This window comes from Caloenas nicobarica, chromosome 3 (assembly GCF_036013445.1).
Source record: "Caloenas nicobarica isolate bCalNic1 chromosome 3, bCalNic1.hap1, whole genome shotgun sequence".
NCBI classification, from domain to species: Eukaryota; Metazoa; Chordata; class Aves; order Columbiformes; family Columbidae; genus Caloenas; species Caloenas nicobarica.
In genome coordinates, this window is record NC_088247.1 from 74,539,627 (window position 1) to 74,556,693 (window position 17,067).

Sequence of the window (17,067 nt, forward strand, 5' to 3'; positions counted from 1 at the left end):
ATAACATTATTTTCTCAGTATGTTAGTTCTTGAGGGGATATGGTTACTAACATTAGGGGATGACCTCCCTGCTGTGTCTGACTCGGTTGAGGTCAATATAGATAATATAATAGTGGTTAGTGGAGATTCACATCTGAAATGCCCCCACGTGTCCAAGTCAAATGCTAAGGGAAAACACACCTTGACACTTCACACTGACAATCTTGTTGGAGAAGCAGCTAGCCTGAATGGATAAGTAAAGCAAATAACTGATTATAACAGAGTTTGCAATAGAGAGAAGAGCCCAGACAATAACATGACAATTGGAAAGTCTGGGTAAATGTGCTGGGAATCACTGACTCTTCATTTGCATGCCTTAGCAAGGAGACTATAATTAAAACTGAACCTTTCTTTCTACAGTAGGGAAAGTGTGAGGCACTGTGACTGTGGCTATTTTTACCACTGACTGCAGAACCTGAAGGATGGGGAGAATCAGTTATGCAGGATTGTGCCAAGCCAAAACAACACCCAGCCTCACCACAGATGGTGAGTCACCCCCCTTTTAATAAACGAATTTCCTCAACGAAGAATGGAATTGAGCTCAGGCCAGCTTTGGTTGTTTAGAAAACAGTGAAAGCACCACAAGTAGCTCTCCAGTCCATCTAGATGAATGGACAGAGATGTTCTTCCATCCTACATCAGACAGTGGGAGTACAGCATCTTTAGCAGCCAGTGTGCTGCAAAGTTATCTATGCTTAACCTGAGTAGCTGGGCATAGCCTAAAATCCTTGTCCTCAGCTCTTCTTCACAGATTTTAATACAAAATCTCTGCTTCTTGTGAGCTTCAGACATTAGCCATTATTGTTACTGCCTATTATTTGCCTTGCTGTAGTGCCTGAGGTGCTCAGCCAGCAGTTAGGCTGCCCTTGAACAAGATGCTGTTCAGGCATGTAAGACTTCCTGAGCCTCAGGGACAATTCTTACGGTACACATGGTATGCAAAAAGGGGGTGAAGCAGCCAAAGGTGAAATGGGATGGGATAAAGTAGGAGGAAGATATAAGAAAGAAATGAATATTGACTAAAGAGCAGAATTACGAGAGGGGAGTGGTTTTACAAAGGCATTCTTCTCCATCCAGTGAAAAAAACCCCACGTTTACTTATCAGTAAGTGCGGAGATTTAAGATGGTTGCTGATGCAGATTTCCTAAAAGGGCTGTGTCTTTTATCAGGCCCTTGAGCATATTCTGGAAAACCTTCCTCTTAGGCATCTCGTTTATTTTTTTTCTGGAGTTGGAGGGAAAGACTCACATCTGCCTGCCCAGGACCTGGTGCGCCACAGGGCTTCATGACCAGATCCTCTGCAAAGTTATGTATGTCCAACAGTGGCTGAACTTGGCTCATTCCTCATCATAGTCATGTAAAAGAAGGAGTAGAAAGAGAGGGAAAAGAAAGCCTGTGTGTGTTTGTTTTGTTTTGTTTTTTGTTTGTGTTTGTTTTGGGGTTTTTTTTTGTTCCCCCTCCCCACCCAGTTTTCCCATTTGGATTTTCTTGTATATGATGAAGATTCTCCAGAAAAGCCTCCTTTTTTAACCACTGGACCTATAAAGACAGATGTACAGAAGTCATTGTCCTGCCTGTCAGAGGAGGCTATAAAAAACACAAGATGGACCTGTGGAAAAGAAGATTGGTAAGGGAAAGGAGGAATAATTCGTGGTAGGCACTGGGATGCAGAGGAAGAGGATGGAGAGGGACATACGTGTGTCCTAGTGATGAAAGCCCATGAGGACTAAAGGAGCAGGAAGGGTCATTTCTTTTAGGGACAGAGAAAAGAAATGAAGGACAGAAGTAGGAGAAGAACAGGAGCAGCTGGCAGGAGAACAGAGGCATGAGACTACCTATGGTCAGACCAGAAATCCTATGAGTAGCATATACCTGAAGTCCAAGTTTGCTTGATTATGCTTGCTTGGACCTGAATCACATGAAGTTTCTCCATATCTGGTACCACATGCTGTTCCTGCAGGGAGGCTGAGCCGGACTCATCATCTCTGCGATGCTGCTGGGGCTGATGGAAATCCACAGATGTGAGTGCCGGTGTAATGGTGCACAGACTCAGACATGGTAACAGCAGGGAAGCAGAAACAATCCTTCAAAGTAGGAGACAGTGATTTTGCTTTTGTGGTCACTGGCCAGTTAAGGAAGCAGAGAAGGCTATGCAGGCTGTTTGCCAGCAACCAGCAGTTTCCAGGAGAACTGTACCTCAGGAGATCTCTAGGGGGCAAGGGGAATCCATGCCAGGCAGCTTGTGTAAGTGCTCGTTTGTCTGGCAGCGAAATCCTAAATTTGTCTGGTGAGTGAACTTGTCTGACCTATGAGGGTTTAAAGGTTTACTTGTTGCTTCCCAAACCAGAGGTCTGAGTATTCAGGCTGCACAGAGGTAACAGCTCCAGGTATAATTTGAAAAGGTAACTGTGCTTTTAATGTGACCGACACACGGCATTCAAACTTGGCCAGTGCTTGGTGACTAGAAAGGAATTATGCAAAAACAAGCAGGATCCTTTTTTTTTCTTTTTGTTTTCTTTTTTTTTTTTTATTTCTTTATAAAGAAAGGAAAGGATGGGCATGCCAAGCCAAAATGGTGGAGTACAGACAAAAGTGAGCACTGAGGATTTTCTTCGGGGGCCATCCACAGTAAACTCTTGCCCTGGCAGAGTTACAGCTCCCCATCCCTCCTGTGGGGAGGGACCCAGCAGGCAGCCAGCGCTTCAGCACAATCACAGCTCTTTGAAGTTAGTTTGAACAGTTTCACAATACCATCAGCCCACATCACGGCGGGGTGGCAGCAGCTGAGGCCAGCAACAGTAGCAGCAACACTGAATACAGTGCACAGAAAAAAAGGGAGCAAAGAGCTTATTTGCAAACAGTTGTAGGTAACAATATAGAAAGTCCAAAGATCATCATTCTGCTATAAAAATATTACACTTCATAAAACCATGTACTATTAAAAAAATCTATTCAGAAACGCTGGTAAACATAATAAATATCTGTACACTGGCTGCCCTTTTCATACAGGAAATGTAAAAAGCATGAGCCTCAGAAGTCATCGTTTGTAAACATGAATATGGAGCCTGTAAACAAAGTGCTAGATCATGGTTCATATTTTGTCAAATTCATTTAATACTACCCAAGTAAACCCCTTGCACACGTCATCACACCTAATAGTCAGACTCCACTACTGCCATGGGAAAGAGGACCCTGCTCTGAGCTGTTGCCCTCATTTCACTGAAAAGTGCACATGGATTAAGGAACTAGTATATGGGTGAGGGAGGCAAGATTTGGTTCTCAGTAGCAGATCAGAAACAATCTTTTAGCAACTGGTTTTAATTTTCTGAACTTCAAAATACTTATTTTCAGCCTCTTATTTCAAAATATGCCTTTATCAAGAGGGCATGCATTCTCCTTATCTGCCTTACAGGCTATGACGTCTCTGAAACTATGACCGTAACATCCATCTAGGAGACACAATGGAGCACAAATTGACTCCATAACTACATATACCAAAGGAAGCAGTAGTGGTTGTACAGTTCAACACTGAACATCATGGTTTACACAACACAGGCTGATTCAAAGGGCCAGACTCTTAAATTTAGACTCTGAACGTTGGGCTGCAAAACATTTCCATGTGCAAGTCTGTGCAGACATGCAGGATCAGGTTCCTGGTTAGCTGACTGATGTGCATGTGTTGTCGCCTAGCTGCACACGGAAATGCAACATCTAGGCTCACAACACTTATGAATAGACTTTATTTGCTCTGTAACATTCTTGTTCTACACAGGCTTCTACCCACCCTTCACCTAAATACTGAGAATTTTAGTTCTGTATGCAGTGAGAACCTTGCTTTTAACTTCGCTTTATCTTCTGAGTTTAAACACTCAAATTTTTGCTAACTTTCAGAATATGAGAGGATGCGCAATTGTTGCTTGCGTCTGTTGTGGGAGACACGGAAGAGGGGTTGTGGGACTGTGCTCACACAAGAACTGAGGTACCAGAAGCAGCTTAGCCGCAATGTGTCGGAGCAATACAGGGTTTTAGGAGCAGGGTCAGCTAGGAGGTAATAACACACTTCTAAAGGATTATGATGTATACTTCAAAAGATGAAAAGAAAATGGGCTTGCACGTTTTCCTTTTTTTTTTTTTTTTAAATGAACTATTAAATAACCTTATTAACATTATTTTAGGCCTTTTAATTTTAATGTAAGGTGAGATGGTTTGCCCACTTGTGCTGTGTGCCTGTCTTTTGGGATTCAGATATGTGACACTGGAGCTCACGTGGCTCTAGTTTAAAGGCGCCATCTGCAGGTGTTCAACAAGATAACTTTGCTTCTAAATATTTGCTTTGGCATTTTTGCTACACACGTCTTAACAAAGAGCTTCAAAACACCTGATTGAAAATAATTTTCCAATGAAAACTAAGATACCTCATTTTTTGCTATGGTAATCCACATTATCTTCCATGTTTTTCTGCTCTACTCCTACCAGAGATCTAGAAAGCTTTAGCACTCCACAGAATCAGGAATTTCCTCTGTAAAAAATTGGCGATTTAAAAACAAACCCCAAGATTTTTTCTATTCTCTTTAAAAACTCAATGGTGACGGAAATATGCACAGTCAATATTATGTCCCCATGGCGTGTAATCTGTGCCCCTACACCTTCTAGTTACAGGGAGTTTATATGAACTTGTGGCCAGTTTTCAGAAGCCTGGACTTGTTCTCCTCCTGTGTGTGCACAGCTTGGCACTGGCAACCTGCTGCTGTACGAGCATCCCATCGTTTATCGCCCTGACTCTGAGCCACATCTGGGCTCAGCTCAGCATAACTCAGAAACAGAGGGACAGAGGTGACAACGAAGTTGTAGCCACACCAATATGTTGACAGCACTGCTGGCAAAAAAGATGCTGTTGCCTTCCTGCTGTCCCCAGCCACTTGTTCTGATGCACAAACATTTGCCCCATGTGACCTGGATAAGGGAGGTGCAAAAGGACAGATGAGCAGCTGAGGTCAAGAGAAAGTGAGTGCCTGCCTTTTTTAGCACTGGCACTTGCATATTCTGGCATAAGCTCTGTGGACTGGTGGCGTAAGAAATCCCCGTGGCACTCCTGGCTTAGGGGGTGATGCAAGCCCTGGCATACTTCATATATAGACACACAGCAATTGCTATACTCAGCCAAGGTTCAGATATATTTGGATGTACCAAAGCCGGGAACAAGTTGTTAGAGAGAGCATTGCACTATGCAGACAAAACCAGCCGGTCACTTAAAGATCTACATGCTGATTTCTAATAAAGTCTGATCTACCCTGTGAGCCAACAGATTTATTGTTGTTTTCAAACTCAGCCCAAAAACAATCCAACCCTAAGTCTGGCTGAAAAGAGTCCCAGTACACACAATTTGTACTTTGTAAGAGTGTGACATGCAACATCATGTCACAGTGTAATGTCATGTCACCCAAGACATGCTTCTCCCAGTTTTCTGCACTTGGGTTATCCCCAGTACCTGAGGCCATCTCAGGTTGCTGCTGCAGGTGATTTTCTGGAGAAGCAAACCAGAATCTATTGTCAGATGGACTTTTTTTTTGAGATGTAGAGATTGATTACTAAGTGTTTGTGAGGGTCTCTTGTGGTTTGCTGAAAAAGCCAGGCTTTATAAATGCTATCTGCTGTTAAAACTTGCTTAGAAAAAATTAAACAGATGTGAAACAAGTAAAAATTCATGGGGGACTGTGGGCAGGGGTCAGCTTTCCCTCTGAGCAGCATCTCCCACACCTTTGCCATATACACAAGCTGTGGTGCTGTGTGGGAACTGGAGTAATTCTTCCCAGGATATTCCTCATCAGGGCCATTTTGGCTTCTTCAAAGTCCTTGAGCCACAGAGATGGGGTCCAGATCTGTGAAGTGTGAGGAGATGCCTCCTGCCTGCTGGGCAGACTCCCCTCTACTGAACTGAACGACAGCTTCTGAAGTGATTCTCCAGACGAGCTGACTATGTCTGCGACAGATGCACTTTAGTGTGCTTTGGATGGTCATAGCTTTGTGCACCTTGATGGTTCAGAAATGTAACTATACTATTTGTAGTAGCCTAAGGCACTAGGTCACTTTGCAGACTAATAACCTGCAAGATGGTATGATCTAATTCAAAGTGATGTTTTAGACTTTCAGGAGTTAAGCATAACATTTAGTAGAAGTCCCTTAAGATTAAAAAGAGAGAGAGAAAGAGAGAGGCTAAGCCTTTTTCAGTCAAGTTTTCATCTAGAAAGAATAAATGCTTATTGCTGAGCTATACTGTAGCAAGGAGTCTGGAAAGCAGACGCTGGTTTAAAAGCAGCCGTAGCAGTAATTAGGCCACAGCCGTGCATCTTCGCCTGGATCCCGCTGGGCCAGGGGAAGCAGCGGTGCAATCGGTCTGGAATAACGAGTGCCAATGGCGCATTCCTCCCCTCTGCCAGGATGTGTCCCTTGGATTTGCTGATGGAGGCTCTTGTATTTCAGTCCAAGTAAACTGACTGACAGTGGAAATAGTTTAATTGGGTTCATCTTGACTGAAACAGGTCAGAAAACCCTCAGAAGAGCACCTCCCATGGCAAGCCTGGGGAAGGGGGGCTGATCTGCCTTGGGGTGCACGGGGATGCACAGCTAGGAAAGGTGGAGACGAGACGGGACAGCTTCTTCCACGGATGGGCACAGCCACCCAACCACACCCAGAGTAACTGCTATCGTTTTCAACGACAGATTTTCAACAATGCCACAAACAAAACTCTTCGGAGTGTCGCCTCAAGCACTGGCTAAACTTCTGTTCTCATTTGGACAAGCTGGGACAGCACATTTTTTGTGTATGTATTTACACACACGTGCATACATCTGTATGCACTAGCAACAAAATCTTAATAAGCAAACTCCATTATATATAATTTATAGGCTTATACAGTAATTAATGAGCATCAACATGTATCATTCTGTATGTGGTCCAAACTTTGTATGGTTAATAGGGTGAGAGCTGGTAGTTAGAAAGAACTAAATCAGGAAGAGATTCAAACCATTAAACTTTGGGTAGAGCAATATCCTGTAAGCTTGGCCTACAACAATATTCAGGTGAAAAAAATGCTCAAAGAATTAAGACCAAGTGTATCAAGAGGGAATTAGACATTCCAATGGCTGTGCAGAGATAGCAAACTGAAGCAATGAAACATACCTAGGAAATCTCAGGGGGCGAAAAAAACTGTACATAATATTTACAACACTCTGCCTGAATACAATACAACTACACCGACCATCAGAAATATATTTTGTTGAAACAGCATAGATCAGCTGGCACCCCAGAAAATCCAGCCCTCCCTCCAGCATCCTTGCACTCACCTTGCCTTCTTCCAGGATAGAGGTCACACCCGGGTAATAAAGACCTGGCCAGGGCTTTTCTGCATCACCCAGGATATCTATCCCCTGCCTGTGGACTCGCCTCACAGTGTGCCGCTAACAGAAATATAAGAGACTTGACTTCTAACAAGACGAAAAGTGTAAAGGCAGCAAAAAGCTGACACTGAGCACAGCTTAACCAGAAGAAAGAATGAGGACTGCTGTGTGTATAACCATAGACACACACACACACCTGCGTGTTTGCACACACCAGTCTCAGCCGACTCAGCCACAGTGTGAAGTTTCACAGCATTGTTTATTCTAGAAAAGAGAAGGGCTTCAAGGAGAGCTGCTTTGCAGCACTCCTCTGTGCACAGCACATAAACCTGAACATTAAATATAGTTTTAAATTATTAAGAATAAATTTAAATTTAAAAATAGGCTAATGCAAACAAACAAATTTCAGTCAACATTGGAACAAAGCTAGTTTTAGGAAGCATATTGCTACAGCAAATGCAATTCCTTGTTCCCTCGGACACTCTGAGGCAATGGTCTGGTAATTCCAGTTCAGCACTGAGATGCACATACTACCCAGCAAGGAAAAATTACCATCTCTAGCATATGAAGCTCCATGTTCATATTTTGCCCTTTTTTTTTCCCATCACAACAGAAAAAAAGCCAACATGGCACATTAGCTTTTCGCACAAAGCATCTGAGGTGACAAAACTTACTTGGAAAACAAAAATTAATAAAAGCAGTACAAAGAAGAATCCTGGTCAGCTTTTGACCACCGTAAGACCAGATGGGTAAGAAAAAGAATAAAAAAATAGTTCACATCCGACACCACAAACCTTGCTCATTTTTTTGAGATCAGGGAATAAGAAAAAAGGTCCATTTTGCTGATACCATTTCAACAAAGTTTTATATCCCTGAACCAGGAAAATCCAGGTATTAGGGTACAGAACTTTTGTTTTATAAGTATATAAATACACATGTACATATTTATATAAATATAAAAGCAGAGCATCCTCCCGTTTCTCCTGATAATTTATTATTATTAAAGCTTGTAACAGAGTTAGCTGGACTCTTCAGAGGTGGTTACTCTCCGCACACACATGGCACAGGGAGTTTAGCTCTGCTAGAGCGGAACAGCCAGGCAGGGACATGAGATGTCGGGTGACCGAGGCGGATTGGGGTGAGCAGCCAGGGAAGGGCAGGGAGTGACGACTGGAGTGGCCTGGCTTGCTCTGGGGTGGCACTCTGGCCCACCAGAGCCAGGCTCTGTGAGCCGATTCGGCGACAACGTTGGGGGACGGCTGCACAGACCCACCCAGCCCCTCGGCTGCCCAGTCGCCCACCCGCCCTGTTCTGTACCAGCCGCCAAAAAGGGACTGTCCCTCGCTTCTAAAGGGAGTCCCAGTTTGCCCCCTAAGCATGTGCACACTAGTTCCCTTCAGCAGTACTCTCCACCATGCTGCCAAGGGCCTTTTTTCTTACTGTCCTCAAAGTCACCTGTGCCATTCCCTGTTGCTGCTTGGTTCCCCAGCCCCCTCACCTTGTCCTCCCAGACCTCCTGGTTGCTGGCCGAGACCAGACACCTCTTTTTCCCCTGGTCCACAGGCTCCTACTCACACTGTTTTATGTGAATGCTTTCCCAGTCTCGTAAGACCCAATAATCTCCTCAAAGCATCGAGTTTCTCAGCGGTTTTCTGCTCTTGGAGACCTCCAAGTAAGTCAGGGCTGGTGACACACACTCCTTGAGCGGTGCGGACTTTGCTTCAGAGAGGGCAGGGGCAAAGTGCAAAAGAATTCTTGAAATCAGAAGGTACTTCTACCACCGACAGCAATCTCTCCTTCATGTTGTATAGCACATGCTTCAAGTAAGGTATTATTCATGTGTCTCTGCAGCCTTCACTCTTCCTGGGGTGAGTGGAGATCAGTAGATGTTTACTGGTTATCAGCCAAACCACTTAATCGTGACACATCCTGGAACAGCTGAAAACATTCAAACCCGACTGAGTTCTTCGTAGCAAAAAGTGCTTTTCTTGAGAAACAAAATGAAACAGTGTTCCCGTGGAACATCTTAAGGACTCAAAAATATTATTTCCTAGGGTGGGAAGGATGGAGCGCACCTACTTTATTTGGCTTTATCTCAGTAAGGAAACAGAGCTACTGGCAAAATTGGCACATCTTTGTGAAGTTGTTAAACTCGGGACCCTGGCTGGAATGTAAAAGAAATGATGGAGCAAAGGAGAACTTTGCCTTACGCTGGGCTTTTGCTAGTTCTGGCAATTTCATGTGCAGTGGTCCAAAAAAGTTCTGCTAGCCGAGTAAAGATGAACCTCTCAAATAATAAACTGGGTTTTCAAAGAGGCCTTTTTGCTACAACCTGGTAGAGGTAAGTCTCTTCATGCCTCGCCGCTGAGCCAGATTGGAGGACAATACAGGCTCCAGCCTTGGTGCCTGAGGTGCTCGGTTTAAAGCAAAATAAGTGGCTGCCATTGCACCCTGTAAAATGGAGAAAGAGTAAAGAGAATTATTTTTCTCAGAAAAAGAAAATGCTGTGCTGAAATTCAGCTCTTTGATGCTCTTCCCTTCCCTTTCATTATTCAGTCCTCTGAAAAAATGGATGTATATGGATGATTTCCAGGAAATGATAAAAATGTTTAGACTGGCAGACAGCTAGGGTGTTCCTGATTCAAAGCAGTGGGTAGCACTATGTGCACACCAAGTCATTACAATGCAGATGGAAGTTAAATATATTGAGCAGGTGACAGGTCAAAAATCTCTACTCTTAATAGAGTGGCATGTTGGATTTGGCCTCCGTGGCAAATAATCTCAATACCTCTATCAGTTTCCAGAATATTTACACAAATGACATCTTATTCTGCAAGGAAGGAAGAGATGGCGGGGTAGGATATACCTTCACCAGGTGAACGTCCTGTCTGCTGAGTTGGTTTTGAGACAGATACTCCCTGTTCACTATCCATGGATGTCTTAGGACTTGGACTGCTGTGAGGCGCTGATGAGGGTCTACATGAAGCATCTTTGACACAATGTCCTGGGTTTAAAAGGAAGAAAACAGTAAAAGGAAAAAGTAATTAACAGCAGTATGGGCTTTGCTGAGGTCTGCCTGGTGGCAGTGTCATCACCAGCACGTCCAATGAAGAGAAAGATGCACTTTAGATGTGTGTCATATTTTTAAAGTGTAAAGTCTGGTCTTGAAAATTTTCAAATGTAATGTTCAACTCTCATCTGATAATCCAGTCAAATGATAAGTGGAGAGTATTCAGTTTATTGAGCGTTAATTCTGGTGACCTTGTAGGGGTGATAAACTCCACCTAGAGAGGATGCCATCTGGAGGCATTTCCTCACTTCCTCCAAAGCATGCTTACAAGAGAAGCTTAGAATGGAGATCTAACATTCACTAAAATTCAATGAGATTGGTTCTACCACGTCTGAATGTTTTAATTTCAAAAATGAACATCTGATAAAAAATTAATTGTGAGGCTCATAGGTGTTGGTGGCAAGATGAATATGTTACTAGGATTGCTTGCGGTTTTGTGGTGGAATATATCAACGTCCTTCCATTGCATAGTACCAGTTGCTAAAACTGAAATCTCTTGCAGGAATCTCTAAATCCTGTCCAAGTTTCTGCTGAAAGCCAGGCAACTGGAAGCTTGCCAGCTTTCCTGCCTGCCTGCCTGTCTCTCATAGACCAGGGCACAGCTGCATGCCCAAAAGTCTCAGCACTAGTCAAATTTTATCTCCTCGGGTTTCCATGCTTTGTGGTAGATTGGCAGCCTAAAATGTGAACTGTACAGGAGTTAAAAATGCTAGTTTGTAAACTGCCTGCTCCTGGTTTACTCTAAAGAACAGAAAGGTGATTCACATATAAACCATGAATTTGTGGCATTGACTACCCCACACTTCTTTTAAAAGTTCTGTTGCACCAAAGGAGTTTCGCAGTATTTTAGTGCTAGGAGGATTCACAATTGATGGTGCTATATTATGCCTTAGTTTAACGAAATAAACTACCAAAATTCCTAACACACTATTTCATGCAGAGTGGTATAAACATAAAGCAGCAAGCTTTTATTTCATAAGGAACTGAGAAATAACCCTTCTGACTATCTCCCTCTTAAGTTCGTTACAACTGCAGACTGCAAGCCCATTTCAGAGAAAAGAAAAAATCTGAGAAAGCATTCACTGACCTTTGCAGTATCAGATACTGAATCCCAGTTTCCTCCTGTAAGTGCATATTTGCCACTGCCAATCCTGGCTAGAATCTCCTCCGGGGTGTCATCTGGTCCATTTGCAAAAGGAGTGAACCTATTTAAAGAAAGAGAATAAAATACAGTGTAATTCGCAAGTATATGTTTCTAAGATCTAGTGCTAACTGCCACTGATTACAACAGGAATTTGGTTCCAGAATGGACCACAGACATCACTGCTTCATTTTCACTCAAACTTTACAGTCTAGTGGTTCCTCATATTAAGTTGTTCTACAGAGGAAAAGACTGGTTCCTTACTTTTTAAAAAAATTTTGTTCTGTTCTCATTTTTCAGGAAAAAAAAGTATTATTTTAAAAAAATTGACAGTTTTTTACTTCTTTAATTTTTTTTACCTCTGCTTTATTGCCAACAGAAATACCTTGATAATGCCAAGAAAGGATAAAAATAATGAAGGAGAAAAATTAGGAACTGAAGGAGACAAGAAAAAACAAAAGAAAAAAGAACTGTTTAAAACCTATTTTGCAATGCTTTCTTAACCATAATGTGCAAGTCTGTTGGACAAAATGAATGATTCGCAACAGATTATTTCCTGATCTAGCCAGTCAGAAATGACTAATAACACCCACCCAGCTTTACAAAATTAGTGTCACGTGCAGCGGACACACTTTTTGTCTTCATAAAATGACAAGTGATAGGATTTTTGAAGCTAACTAAAATCTACCAGGCCAAATTTTACTCTGTAATCTTGAACAGCTGTGTAGGTTTAGAAGAACGGGGTATTTGGGATTTTTATACTTTTCCTTCCATCTGTTTTTTCTCTTCTGAAAGCTTGCCAGGGTGGTTTTTAGATCACTAGACAGGTGGTTTGGCCACAGCTTCCTATCCCACCTGGTTTCTAATAGCACACTCAATTCTTCACACTATATTTTCTAATTTTCAAAAACATGTCAGATTTCACAGAAGTTCAGCCCCAAAAGATACATAATATTATTGCAATCTATAACTAGCAAGAGGGATGCACTAAGAGTTAATGACTGGCTAAAGCTCTAAATTCTGTTCACTACCTGCATGAACAGGATCTCAGGATTGTGTTCTAGTGCTGAGTTTCTGGGACCTCTCTGCTCACAGGGGTGATGGGAGGAGAATAAAATCCTGTTTGCAAATACTGGTCAGTTCCTACTGACTCTCCAAGTCTAACAAGACCATCCCTAAATGCAGTGATGGCACCTAAAAAGTCAGCACTTCTCAACTGTTGCCATTACTTTTATTTTCTCTTGCAAGTGCAGAAAAATAAGTGATATACAAGTTAATAGCACTTGTCGGCAAACTTAACATCCACAAAGCTGTGCAATATGTATTTCAGATTCAAATATATATTTTTCCACATTTAAAAAAGAAGCATTGTAAATATAAGCAGCTAAACAAATGTGGCTGTGGGTAATGTGTTGGTTTTTATTGTACTGATTCTGGTTGTGTATCACCACAAATCTGTGGCATTAGCCAAACAGAAACAGATTTTTAGAGATCTTAGCAGCCTGGAAGACTGCCCTTGAAAGTCACAATATATTTCAGCTCATGGTGAACGCAGTTGTACTCAGGAACAAAATAGATGGGATAGAAACTCCTGGCACCTTTTCTATAATCCACGAGGCAAGCGACACAAAAGGTAGGGTCCAACTCTTTGTTTTCTGTACAAATGTAGGAATGAATCCAAGCTTCTTGCCACAGCCAAATGATCATGAAGCAGATTAAAGAGTTGTGAGAGGTCACTGAAAAGTTTCAAGCTGCACTTAGGTACAATAAATGTGCATGTACTGTACCCTGAGAAATGAAACTCAGGGGCCTGATAACTCCAAACTGGGTTTGCACACTGTGTTTCCCATTCACCCCAGCATATTTTATTCCTGTCCTTTACTGCTTATTTCAATCTGTCTTTTTCTCTGGGTCTTGTGTGCATATTTCACTTTAGCCAACATATTGGTAGGGGTATTTTTGCCAAGTAACCCCCAAAAAGTCCTGCTTCCTGTTGCTGTTCTTGCTGATCCGTTAATTTATTATACTTTCTGTCCTTTCTCCAGCTCATTTTTCAAATAGCATCTGAAAACTATGTTGTGGTTTTTTTTTTTAGCCTTTGAAGGTGATCAGATACCTCGATAACAACAATAGAAGAAGAATGAAGCTGAAGAGAATACATGTATTAATAGAAATGAATGAACGTCCTCTTATGGATAAGGCGAACGTGCTATGACTCTTCGTACTCCTACGCTTCTCTCCTAGTGTAAAACTTCCATGCTGTTTAAATGATGAACGAGCCTTTTAGGAGTTTAGGCCTTGGTGCATGCTTATGGGCACAGGCTGTTAAAAACCTCAACAACCTGCAAAATGTTGAGGATAGTTACGCATTCTGGAAAAACGCATTCTAATTCTAGGTCTTGGCATCTATTTTCTTGCCTCATACAACCGGGTGCATTTCTCAAAGGAGGCCAGACAGTTTGCCGTCTCTGTCTGTGCCTCCTTTCTGGCTCAATCAGTGCTGAAGTGCTGAGCCCGCTGGGGACCGCTGCTCTCCGAAAGCCTCTGCACTCACCCTGCCAGCATGGTGTACAGGAGGATCCCCAAGCTCCAGATGTCACAGGCTGCATCGTAACCTTGGCGTTTCAGGACCTATGTGAAGGAAAGAAAGAGACCAAAAAAAAGTTAATCTGTATTCCTGAATTTTTAGCTTCTGATCCTCAAAAAGCACTGGTTAGTGGTTCTATCTGCTGACATTTCCATGGATTAGCAGCACATCTGGTTTGAACAGGTGGCTGCTTCAGAAGCAAAATGTTCAGTAGTGGAGTGGAGTGAGGTGAGGGCCCAGGCTGGAATGAGCTGATTAGTGTTCAAACCCAGCATGGGTGTCACCTCCACGGTGACAGAGATATGTGCAGTTTGTTGGAGGCCCTGGGAAACTCTCTGACTTTCTAAAACACAGCAAAGCAGAACAATCTCCTCTGCTTATCTTAGCATTTAAAAATCTTTCTTAAAAAAAGCTAGTTAATACTTTGAAACATATCCTCCTAACATAAATGTTACCAGGGACACTATGGATGCAATAAGCGTAGAGCTGAGCGGCAGTGGTAAGCATGTCTGAGCTCAGTTTGGATTTGATACAACGAATGGATGCACACTAATGCATATCTAATGTCAGACTAGTAAAGAAGCATGACAACTGCAAAGAAAGGTAAAAGGCTTATTCTTATCTTACTTATGTATTAAGAAAAGTGGCCACATTTAGGCTGGACTTAACATATAATAGGCTAAAACTTGATCTCTTTTCCCTGTGGGGAAAACAAGACCCATGGTATTCAGCAGAGATCTGACCTGTATGTTCAATGTTGGTACAGGATGGCGAGTTATAGCAGTAAGGATTAAATCTGGATTTCATTTATGATAATGCATACCAGAAGAAATGCCTATTTGAGTCAGTGAAGGTCCAAGTGAAAGTGAAGTCACCAACTGAGGTAGCGTTGCTGAGATTAGGGGAAAAACTTTGTTTCTGTTTGCTCAGAAAAGCTCAAGGACCACCTTCAGATCTCTCACTTGCTTGTAAAAGCAAACTCCTCTTCTGTTTATCCAGTTCTGACACACAAGGAGAGTTTTGTCCCCTTCTGATCGATCAGTAGATACATTAATTTTTTGCAAAGCACATAAAAAAGGAATGTACACATTCAGCAAGTTTTTCCCTGACCTGCAGCCTTATTACCTGGGAGTGATTTCAGTTATCTGAAGTCTGACACAGAAAAGACCAAGCACTGCTAGGAAAAAACAGTTTCAGAAAATGTTGCCTCAACAGATTTTACAAATGATGAGTGATAAAGCAACCATCTGTCACGTATGCCGCTGAGCGAACATTTGCTACCTGGAAAAAAAAAATGAAGAAAAAGCCACATTTCCTCCTGTTGACAAAGCTGGTAAAATCCTGCTTATGTCTTTCTCTCTTGCACATCATATATACACTCTCTGGCTGTTTTAATTGTTTCTCTTTCTTTAATTCCTACATTCATTCCCCCTCTGTTAATGTTAGTTTTTATAGGAAAATCTTCTTTGCTGTTTGACAAACTCGGTTGCTTCTTGCTTCACCTGTGAGACTGAATACCCAACACTTATCTCTTGGTGTGGCCGTTCTTGTTGCTTTGTGAACAGTTACATTTTTTATTGCCATCACTGTCTTTCTCCACTAACCAAGGACAATCACGTCCAAGGCAAATGACAGAAAAATGGGGCGGTGATGATATTTAGCGGAGCAGAAAATGATGGGCAGGTGTCGCTGTGTGCTGTCATTCAGTTTGCAAGAAAGCTGGTAGGTAACAGGGACATTCACTCTGCGCCAGTGTCCAGGGAACACTTCACTGGCAATTACTGTTTATGGACAGCAACTTCACCCCTCAGATAACAACAGGATCTAGCAAGAGTTATCGGTTAGTGTCGCTGCTATTTGTAAGTGTCTCCAGCAGGTCTGTGCAACTGTGGTTAAAGCGACAATATGGAGTGTGGGAAACCTTGGTCAAAAAGATTGGTGTTTGATCTAGGGGACAGATGTTATCACAAACAGTAACAGGCATGTGTCTTAGAAATTAATGAGTCAGGGGAAGAGCTTTTCAAAAGATGCAGTGGTGTCCTGCTTTAATGGATGCTGAAGAATTTACCAGCCATGGAAGTGGTTTAGGTCACCTTGAGGATTTGGTGGTGCCCAAAAACAGGATGAGAGGCGACAGGGACAGACTGAAACATAGGAAGTTCCATCTGAACATGAAGAAAAACTTATTTACATTGAGGGTGCCCAAGCACTGGAAGAGGCTGCCCAGAGAGGCTGTGGAGTCTCTGGAGACATTCAAGACCTGCCTGGACACATTCCTGTGTGATCTACTCTAGGTGAGCCTACTTTAGCAGGTAGGTTGGACTAGGCAATTTCCAGAGGTCCCTTTCAACCCCAACCATTCTGTGATTCTGTGATCTAAAATACAGGCACAAGCCCCACACATGGCAGGGCATTGTGGTGACAAGGAACAAACTTCCCCTGGATTCATCCAATTCCGATAATGGCTCAGATATTTATCCAACCCCCTTTTATTTCTCTAGGCTTTGAATTATTTGATTGACAATGTTGAGAATATAGGCTTTTCTCAGTTGTGACACAAGCAGGGATGCATATGGGTATGAAAGCTAATAAACAATCTCATCATTCCAACTGCCAAAACAGCAGTTCTTCACGGATTTTGGAGGAAAACTGCAGAATGAAATATTGTTACTTTATCCCAAAGGGCCCTACAACACAGCAGAGAAGCAGCAGGCTGTGCTTTCCCCACTGACCCAGCCAGACTCTTCTCTCGGTGCACACAGCGTGGCTCGCTGTAGGTGGCAGCATGTGTCTTCCTCTCGGATAGCCTTCATCCCTGCTCAAGTTCTCATC

At 42.6% G+C, this 17,067-nt stretch overlaps 1 protein-coding gene across 1 annotated transcript in view; it reads right to left on the bottom strand.

Annotated features, from left to right (window-relative positions):
- Positions 1-8,754: 8,754 nt before the first annotated feature.
- The window catches only part of RPS6KA2 (ribosomal protein S6 kinase A2), a 169,720-nt gene continuing 161,407 nt past the window's right edge, over positions 8,755-17,067 (bottom strand). Inside the window, exons 18-21 of the mRNA XM_065630433.1 lie at positions 14,203-14,279; positions 11,595-11,712; positions 10,304-10,441; positions 8,755-9,888 (exon numbers count right to left, since the gene is read on the bottom strand). Of these exons, the coding sequence (XP_065486505.1) occupies positions 9,763-9,888; positions 10,304-10,441; positions 11,595-11,712; positions 14,203-14,279 (459 nt within the window). The 3' untranslated portion in view covers positions 8,755-9,762. The remainder of the gene's footprint in view (positions 9,889-10,303; positions 10,442-11,594; positions 11,713-14,202; positions 14,280-17,067) is intronic.